A 10546-nucleotide genomic window follows, 5' to 3' on the forward strand; every position below is an offset into this window, starting at 1 on the left:
TGTTTATATTATACCTCCATATGGAGACTACTTTTTTCTATAATTGTATAAAATTTCGTAAAAATCTGTCTGTTACGAAACGAGATATTTAGAGTTAAACTTTGGATTCGTTTGAAACAGTGAAATGTTTAACTTCAAATATCTCGTAAAATACTTGTTTGATTTTGATTATATTTTACCTCTTTATGGAGACTACTTTTGTCTATAATTATATAAAATTTCGTAAAAATCTGACGAATAGGAAACGAGATATTTAGAGTTGAACATTGGTTTTGTTAGATACAGTGAAATTTTTAACTTCAAATATCTCGTAAACTACTCGGTAGATTTTGTTTATATTTTACTTCTATATGGAGACTACTTTTGTCTATAATTATATAAAATTTCGTAAAAAGCAGTCGAGTAGGAAACGAGATATTTATAGTTAAAATTTGGTTTCGTTTGAAACAGTGAAATCTCTAACTTCAAATATCTCGTAAACTACTCGATAGATTTTGTTTATATTTTATCTCTATTTGGAGACAACGTTTGTCTACAACATCTAATAAATTCTAAAATATTTAATAAAATGTTAATGCAGTAAAATTACTTAAATATTAATGAAGTATGAATGAAATGTTGGACACTTGCTAATTTGTGTGCATTTTGGCGTTTAATCAACCCTTGTACTTAACATTTTAAACTGTAAGTTTTTGTTAAGGAGATTTTTGTACCTTTTGGATAGATTTATTTATAGTTTTATAGAGGGTTGCAAACAATAACATATTTACACAGCATAAACATTTATGAATACATTTTCCCTCTCCTGGCTCTGCGTATAGTTAGCCTTTAGATCCTGAAACATAAGTAACTCCGACGGACCCCTCATCCTTTCTCACCTGGGCTTGGGACCGGCTTGGCGGACTTAGTCCGTCAGTTAGTTTAGTCACATATAAAAAATAAAACTACAACGCATATATAATATAATAAAGTAAGAGCAGACCATCGCTTTACTGTTATGCAAGGTAGCCCTAACCCTTTCATCCTCCCAAATTTTATCAATTCGAGCTAAGATTTACAGAGTTATCAGTAATAATAATATTGGAGGGGGCCTTACATACATTGGGCGAACTCCCCTCCCAAATATGCACAGCGTCGAGACCTCTAAAATGCAAATCTACATAAAATTTTTAATAATATGACACTTCATTCATGAAAATCGGTTCACGCGTTGATAATTTGAAACGATTGCTATACTTTCCCTTAACTAGTGTAAGAGCAGATCGCCGCTTTAATGTTACGTAGGGGAGCCCTAACTCTATCATCCTACCAAATTTTATTAAAATCGGGCTAAGATTTACAGAGTAATTAGTAATAATAATTTTGAAGGGGGCCTTACATAAAGGGGGCTAACTCCTCTCTAGTTCGGTGTACAGCGTCGAGACCCCCAAAAGGCACATCTACATAAAATTCCGAATTGAATGACACCTCATTCATGAAAATCGGTTTGCGCGTTTAGGCGCTACGCAGTTTACAAAAAAGGTAACAACAACAAGAAGAAGAAGAAGAAGAACAACAACAACAAGAACAACAACAAGAAGAAGAACAACAACCATTTTTGAAAATGCCGTTTTTGCTCATTTTCAGCAACTTTTTTCTCGAAATCTATTATATCTTTGTTGTTGCAAAAAAATTACAGTTGTAAAGGAGGATTTGCCCTAAATTTTAAAGAAAATTTGGGAATTTTATCTTTTATAGAAAAAGAGAAAAAAATTGTCAAAGTTGGGAGTTTTCCAACGTTACGCTTTTTCGTGCAGTTTTTGATGATCAACCCTTATACAACTGTCCTACCGGACAGTTTTAATACAACTATTTACATAAACCTTATAGCTAATGGATGGATCAGTACTCTATATTCCTGCCATCCTTATAGCTTAACCGAAATTAAAATCATGTAATCCTTCTGTAATCATTTTCTTCCATTCATTCTAATCGGCTATAACTTTTAAATGTACTTATATTTCTTTGCTATCTCTGCTACAGATTGAAGAGGAGAATATTATGTCTTCGTAGCGGAAAGGTGCATCTAAATATCTGTATTAGTCGTCAAACATTTGTTTCCTTTCTACTATATAACGTGGACATACTCGTATCATTATTATGTGTTTGAAATCCTCCTCGTCATGGCAAGGAGGATCTCTCTTCGTATTGTTCCGATTTAAATTAATTCTTTTCCGAATTGTAGAGAATAGTTTTCTCTATAACTGATATAAAAAGCAATGTTTCATTGATAGTTCTTTCTTATAACATAGTTACTTCTTTTCCTACGCCTCTGAGGCATGTCTACTATTCATTAGCGCAATCTAAAGCTGGTTATATAGAATAAGTGTTTTCCAATCAAGAATGACAACCCAATATTGGCCCTTCTTGGCTCTTCTCTTAAGTGAAAGTTAGGATGCCAGACTTATTCAAAATTTCAATAAATATTTCTAGTTCCCACTAACTTTTTGTAATAAGTACATGTTTGGAAAAAAAAAGTTGAAACTGCGGGGTTTATAGTAAGAGAGAGTCGTATAAAAGTTATACACTTTACTGTTTGTCTTTTTAAAAAAACTCTGTCTAAGTTTTGCAAAATTTCACTAAATAATGCACATATATTGAATTCCAGGGAAACCGCTTGGACGAGGAGCACCCATTATATAAGAAGCTGGACTTTTACACCAAATCTTGGCCAGCTCCATCACCACCGGAAGCCATTTAGAAAAGTAGAACTGAAGCCAAGTCACAAATAAATTGATCTTTACCGTTTTAATAAGTAGTTCTTACGTCCAGTTTCTGTAAAAGTAGCAGAAAGTTGGCCCATCATTTCAACATCCTAGTTTTTACCAGAAATATTTTTTTTGTGATTGCCTAATTATCAAAAAAGCAGTTTTTAGAAATTTATATTTACCGAGATTTGTAAAATATAAAAGTACATTTTTACAGAAATATATATAAATAAAATATCAAGAAATGCAATTTATATTTCTTACAAGAGATTGGCAAACTCTTTCATTTTAGTGAACTAATTTACTCTGGACCATCCTTTTTTGAAACCTTTTCCTTTTTTCCTATTGGTTATTATCGTAGTTAAGTTATTTAATGAAGATGCCATGAGCATTAAGTAGTATATTTTTATAGAACAAAGATTAAAAAAGTTAAATCACTGGTCGTTAGCTTCTCTGATATATATGTATACTACATACTTCAAATAGGAATCAACAGATGTGGACATTTTAAACCTCAGCTTTTTCAAAAGATTTCTTAACTGCTAAATAATAAAGCTCAATGTTAAGCTGTTTCTTCTAAAAATAATTATAATGACTAATTCAGCGTAATAATAGATTGGATACCAGAATAATTGTATTACTTAGAACTCTGAATTTCGTGATGTATAACCTAAAAACTCTGAAGGAAGTCTAGCCAACCTCTTCAGATGAAATGCACAAAAATTGATTTTTCGAGAGATATTATTATAATAAAACTAGATAGATCTGCGATTATGTGTCTGCGAACGAAGCTTAAAGAAAATGGTGGGGAGCTAGTTTTGAGAAATTGTCAAAAAGATGAAAATCTAATCAACTAAGGACTTTTTCCAGAGTATTGAATGGGAAATTGTAAGGAATATTTTTGAAAAATTTAGAGTGAGATTATTTTAATTATTTATTTAAGAACCAAATTTCTCCAATTATCATTGAAATTGTGGGCGTTGTAAGAGGGGAACACACTTGCAGGTATGAAAAAAGGCAGGCTGCTTAGTTTTGTTAGATATGGTTGGCTACTATGCTTCCTTTTTGTTTTGTTTTGGGTTTTGGCATTGACAATTTTATCATACAGCTAATAGCCACCATACAAACGCTGCTTGTATTCGTAAGGTTATACACTTTTAAGGCTACATTGTTATTACGGTTTTATATACCGGTTGTTGTCAATTACTGGGGGTGTATATATTTTATTTTAAAAGAAACAGCACACTTACTTCTATGGTTTAGGCAACATTTATGTGTTATATTCATTGGTATGTACAGTACATTAACTAATAAATGCTAAACAATTGTACTATGTATTATTTTTTCTAACGCTAGTAACAAATGAAAGCTACTATCTTTTCAATAAGTACTGCATGCCAGTAGTGTATGAGTTGTTAGTTACTAAATTTTCGTAAATGTTCAAGTGAAATGGAACCATCAACGGATAGTAATCCTTTAGCTCCTGTTCAAAATGCTGCAGAGACCATTACTGTCCCATCAGGAGTAGATACACCAGGTACACAATTTACTTCTTTTTACTTTAAAAGTAGAACGTTAAAATTGCTAAATCGTACTCGTAATGTTTAAATGATCAACATTGTCATATTAGTCTACCTCACATGTTGTACAGACGTTACAGCTTCCTCTTTCATTGTTTATTAGGAAAAGTAGAACCAAAAGTTTTTCATGCGGTAAACCGCTCATTTCAAATTTAACTTGGCTTCTATATTCTCCAGTCATCGCAAACACGGCCATTTCTTTTTTCTATTTTCAGAGTCGCGAGCTTACAATTAACGTTTCCATCTTAGACGAGCTTGTTTACGTACGCTCCAAATTTGCATTGCCGTACAATGCACGGAAGTTCCACATTCTCATCTTCCAATAACCTTTATCTAAGCATCTTTCCTCAAGATATCCAGTATCTTCGACACCTTTAGTTAGAATCAACCACCTGTCGAGTGTAGGTTACCATTAGTGTTATAAAAGGCCTGAAAACGGGAATTTTAGCCATTCAAGGTAAGTATTTAAACTGAAAGAAAAGAAGCTTGTTTTGGGTACATAAAATGTTGAACTTTTCTGAAGGTAATGTGTAATTGCCTTCTTTCATAAACTCATCAATGAATTTTATAAGACCAAGTGAATAAGGATTTTGCTCTTGTAATTGGAAAAAGGATTTCGGGTTGCTTAATTTCTTCTCCCTTTATGTTTAAGTTTTTAATCTTGGAGATATTTATTTAAAATGAAAGAAGTAATGATATATTAGCTACAAAAATATCATTTCACCAATATATCCCGATAAGGTAATTTGAGAACGTCCGAATTTGTAATAATAATAAGAGAAATGTTTTTCTTTACTTATCGAATGTAGTAAGTGAATATTTCTTGATTTAAAACTAACTTCTCTCACTTAAAAGCAGAGTTCTAAGCCAAACCTGTACAAGTGCAACAAGTTGTTAATACGTAACTTTTAATTTTTGCAATTGCAGCTACGTCCTCTCCCGCAGAGAAATCCGACAATGGTTCACCAAAGAAGGGCTGGCCTAAAGGTAAAAGGCGTAAGAAAGCTCTAAAGGACATGACTGCGCCCAGACAACCGCTGACAGGTGGGTGAATACCAATTTATTCATCATAGAAAGAAAAATGCATCACTGAATCTGGTACTAACGTTTGGTCTGTCAATAATTTTTTAGTGATTTTCTATTTATCTATTTACTATCTATTTTCCTCATCTATTTTAAACTTGCAAGTTCTCTTTTAAATTTATAATAAAAGCAGTTGTAATAGATAGACAAAATCTTCCGATGTACGTAAGGCCGACAATACTTGGACCAAATCTGATAGAGAAAAGATAAACTTATTTGCCTCATGCAGACTGTCGCTGGCTTCGATTATCTCCAACTATGCACGACCTCTCAATTCCTCTTTAGCTCTGTCCGCTTCCAAAAGCATTCATCTGTTTACTAGGAAAGCCCCAAGTTTCGATTTATCTCGTCAAAAGTTTTGTCCTAAAAAAGGTGTAATATTTCTTTCATCTACGTAAAATTCGTTTCCGAACCACTTATTTTCCTGTTTAATGAAAAATTTTCCCAAACTTAATTGATAAAATTAGAACCCTTATCGCCCAATGGGCAAAATTCTAAAGAAATTACTTCATAAACGACTACAGAAAGTTTAAAATGCCGCAAATTTAGTATAAAGTTCAGTTGCTCAATTAGTTGTTAGAACTCGTGCATTTTTTCAAACTTGGAAATTTTAATTCAATAGTGTTGATTTCCGTGTACGTCGTAGAATCGTTCATTACCATGAAATGGCATTTCAGAGGAAAGTATATCATGGCGATTTCCTAGGGATACTCCAAAATCAGTTTTCTTGGAAAATTGTCTAACAGAAAACTGAAATGAACTTTAAGCTGTTGCTGTATAAGTTAAATTTGTTGTGTGCTTATTTTTTCCCCTTTCATTTTATAGGTTATGTAAGGTTTCTTAATGACAGGCGTGAACAGTTCCGAGCAGAAAATCCTAACATGCCATTTGCGGAAATAACAAAGGTATTGGCGGCCGAATGGAGTGCACTGCCTCAGGAGCAAAAGCAGGTTTTCCTTTTTCCTTTTTTTTTAATTATTTCTAATTTTAAAAATCATGTTTATCTTCTCCGTATTTTATTTAATTTCGAAAGGCGTACACTCTGTAACGCTTCTTTCTCATTGCTTGAACTCCAATAATTTGTAAAGAACCAGACTATGCTATTCGAAACCACTCTAGGCGCTATATAGGCCCATTTTTAGAGATCTCTTTAAATCAGAATCAAAACTTCCTGGAGAGTGACAGCACAAGCAACGTCTCATCATTAGTTTTACTGGACCCTAATTAACATTTTAGTTTCCGGCAACTCGCCGAGCTTATCCATCCATCGGAATGATAACTATGAAGCTTTTGCCAAAACTAGAAGATAATCTAGAAAGACATTCTTGGTAGAATTTCGTTAATTTGGGACTTTTCAAAAGTTCCGAGTGGAAGATTCAGAAATCATCAGCGCTGCTTGATTATCCAAGGAGATCCTTTTCTAGAGTTACTTAATCCTCTTTTCTCAAATAAAAAAAACATTTGGCTTGAAGTCTGACATTTTGCTAAAAAACCAGATATCTGAACTGCTTGAGATCTGCCAAATATTGCCAGTTTTTAAATGATTAATATTTATTAAGTTTGCACTTTCATATGTTCAATACTAAGAATACTAAGCTATAATATATTAAAAATAGCTACTTCGGAAAAGAAAGGTGGCTCTGTTTTCTTTTAAAATAATTGTAAGGTATTGTGTGGATCTTTCGCTTGAATAATAACGAGGATTAAATACGGCAAGCATTTCAAGTTTCAAGAAATTACATTCTCCGCAGTGTGAACTTACTCTTTCCCCTAAACATCCTCCTCCCCAAAAAAAGCTGAACTCATTAAACTATGTGTGCTTATGCAAGAATTTTTCAGTTTTGCTTTAAAGTTTTAATGAGAAAAAAAAAACTTCCGTAGGTTTTTCGTCAAAGAGGCAAACATATTTTGGCATGGTTAACTTGTAACCGGTATAGAGGCAATCTGGTGGCTTTTAACTGGTCCCGATGGTCTAAATACTTCGCCCTCATAATTATTCTAAATGTAAAGATACAATAACTATTGAGTGAAGATATATACATAAAATTTAGAAATGAGAAGGATCTATTCCAAAGAGTAGTTACATCTTTCATAAAGTTGTCGCTGAATTCCTGTATTAAACCCCAAACATCAGAGGCTCTAATCGCCCTAACTGTTGCCTAAAAAGTAAGCGTAATGGAAGAAATATTTATAATTTAAGATGTAGCTGAGCGTACAATAATGTCTGCTTTCAGTTGAGGACTTTAGCCGTTAAAGCGTTAATCTGTTTTTACAATTGATTGCAGCAATATTTGACAGCGGCGGAACAAGATCGTGAACGGTATTTACAAGAATTAGCCGCCTATAAACAAACGGAAGCGTACCGAATATTTCATGAACAACAGTCTATTAAGAAACCTAAAATTGATGGCGAGGAAACTATGCAAGGATCTGAAAATGATCTACTTGGCTACGATATTCCAATATTTACTGAAGAATTTCTTGATCATAACAAAAGTGATTATTTTTCTTTGTATTTTTAAAAATAATTTTCTGTGGCCATTTTCCTGTGGGTAAAGTGTATCATGTTTAATTTTAAAGGCAGAGAAGCAGAATTACGGCAGCTTAGGAAAAGTAATACGGATTACGAACAGCAGAATGCCACAATTCAGACTTATTTGGCCGGACTTCATTCCGCTATTGATAAACTTTCAGTTGAGACTCAACAACAACGCAGCAACAATAATGCTCTACAACAACATTTACAGCACTTGAGAACGGCGTTCTCAAATATGTTCTCCTCTATCCAAGTACCTGGTAAGTAAAACCACATTACTAATTTTCTCCTACGCAGGACAACTTATATTACAGTTTTATTTATTTTCGAATCAATTGTATTTTCATCGGAATCATACATTCTTGTAGATTCTCCGAGTACAGAGAAATGGATTTTACGGAAAAGTTTCATTTTATGGTAGGATTTTCATCTTGTGTCTTTCTTAAAATCAACACTTTTTTTTTTTACTTTTTTAGCACGGAAGTGCGGTAATTGTGTCAAAATTTCGAAATTGTGTACTACTTAAAATAGATGGTTTCCAATCCCTTTGTATGGATATGGGATGTTATCAAATAATCTACCCAGGAGGGCAAGTTGAAAAGTTCTCGACCTCACATAAAATATTATTGAGATTTTTAAATACAAATTTGCGTTTATTTTTCAACATGGTCTACTTTTATTTCTAAGCATCCTCCCCCCCCCCATTAATATATTACACCCCTTAAGTGCGAAAATGGACGATGTGCAAAATATACAATACATGTACAATTGTCACCACTTCATTCGATTCTAAATGATATCCAGATCCAAATTTCAATAGATTAGTGAACTGATGGAAGTTGTTGGTTTGAAATCTATAAAATAGGGTAAATATTCTAACAATTAGTTTTCATTCTCTCTTGGGTTTTCTGCACCTTTGTGGGCACGTCCTTTAGACTAGACGAAAAAATATATATATATATATATTTTTTTTCACGAACCTCTTAAGAATAAATTTCTTCATCCAGTTGGTTCAGAAGATTTGAGGATATTCATATTCAGCAGTTTTTCTTTTTATTCTTCGCTTCCCAAAGAACTCTTAATCGACAAATATGGGTTCGACTTTCTTTTGCTGGGGCCGAACCACCGGCTTCTACCTATTGCATTGATTGCTTTTGGCTTTCTTTTGTTGTGGACCTTTTTCTCTTCCAAATAACAAATCGAAAAGAAATCAGTTGGATTTTTTTTAAGAATCAAAAATTTATGTGAAATTCGTGTTCGCGTTTGTTTTTAGTCAGCATTTAACTGTACGGCTTCTATTTTTTACAAAGCTTTCTTATATTTAATATCACTTTGTGTTGTGTAAATAATATGCACTGTTCTGTTACTTCTGATTTGCCTTTATGTCAGTTAGGTACATGTACCTTGTAATGAGCAAGCGTTTGATTATACTGTTATTCGTCTGCCTCATCTTGATTTTTCCTATCTGTGGTTGCAGAAAAATTAATTAATTAAACTTCGTGAATAAAATTGAAAAGAAGTGTTTTCTAAAACTTCTAGGAAAATAGTATTGATAATAGCAGTGATTTGACTACAATTTTAGTGTCAATATTAAGAGTAATTATATTGGATGTTTTGAATCCTCCAAAGAAAAAATGTTGAAGTTTAAAGAAAATTTTGAAGATTAGGAGAGTCATATGGAGTGTTCACCCGGTTTATAGAGGATTTAGGAGAGCCGAAAAATGGCTGCAAAATTACAAACGCAGGACTTAACGGAATAGGTTGGCTGTATGTTTTCACGAAAATTGCTGCAACTGTCTTCATTAAACTTGGAATATTAACCTCGAGTGGATTTATAATTTTGCAAGGAATTTTCTTTTAATGAGATTCTAAAAGAATGTGTTGAAGGGAAAAATGTGCAAAATTGGAAAAGTATTACGTAAGTAATGTACTCGTAAACTGTAGTAAGAGAATGATTTCTTTTGTTGGAGGTTTGGAGTCTCCAACTGTGGAGAACATAGACTCCTTCATCGTGCGACTGCTGGCCTTGGTGAAGGAAGAACCACAGAACGCAGTGGTGAACAGTGTACGCAGTGCCGTGGCGCGACTCGACTTGCACGCCTGACCCACGCTGAAAAAGAAACCTCGCAAAATCACCAGCTCAAAGAAGAAATAGAAATAATTCATTTTTACATTTCTTTTGTATTTCACTAAAACGCTATTATTTATGGTGTAATGCAAACTAATCTCCATGTACTTAATGTATTGTATTTTACATTGATTACTGATAAGTAATATAGGATTATATAATATATAAAATATGTGTGTGTTTATGTATTTTTAAATATAAGAAGAGACAAAGGAAGTAGTCACCTAGTAAGGTTACACAGAAAGCTGTTCCACTTCTAAGTGATCCTCAAGTCAGTATTGCTTTTAGAAAATAAAATTAATTACTTATTTTAATAAAATTAAAAACTTTCGAGGTATAATTATTGAAATGATACTTACAGATAACCCTTCTGATCTATAAAATGTTCAATTGATGCCAGATGCTAAATTGGTGGTTGTACAGGTTTTTAGAACCCAGAAGCACAAAATACTGTTTTTTTTTGTTTTTTTTT

At 33.0% G+C, this 10546-nt stretch overlaps 2 protein-coding genes across 2 annotated transcripts in view; both read left to right on the plus strand.

Moving 5' to 3' along the window:
• LOC141451949 (uncharacterized) overlaps positions 1-3017 on the plus strand; it is a 39264-nt gene extending 36247 nt beyond the window's left edge. Inside the window, exon 11 of the mRNA XM_074123769.1 lies at positions 2648-3017. Coding sequence (XP_073979870.1) covers positions 2648-2740 — 93 coding nt within the window. The 3' untranslated portion in view covers positions 2741-3017. The remainder of the gene's footprint in view (positions 1-2647) is intronic.
• A 777-nt stretch (positions 3018-3794) lies between these two features.
• Positions 3795-10414, plus strand: LOC141452025 (high mobility group protein 20A-like). Its single transcript, XM_074123850.1, has 7 exons — positions 3795-4036; positions 4193-4284; positions 5255-5371; positions 6236-6360; positions 7696-7906; positions 7991-8206; positions 9917-10414. Exons 1-7 carry the CDS (start codon positions 4020-4022, stop codon positions 10048-10050), a joined length of 912 nt encoding a protein of 303 aa, XP_073979951.1. The 5' UTR covers positions 3795-4019; the 3' UTR covers positions 10051-10414.
• The last annotated feature ends 132 nt before the right edge of the window (positions 10415-10546 follow it).

The sequence above is a fragment of the Rhodnius prolixus genome, unplaced genomic scaffold (genome assembly GCF_049639745.1).
Source record: "Rhodnius prolixus isolate KJV_2025 unplaced genomic scaffold, Rpr scaffold_1, whole genome shotgun sequence".
Classification (NCBI taxonomy): Eukaryota; Metazoa; Arthropoda; class Insecta; order Hemiptera; family Reduviidae; genus Rhodnius; species Rhodnius prolixus.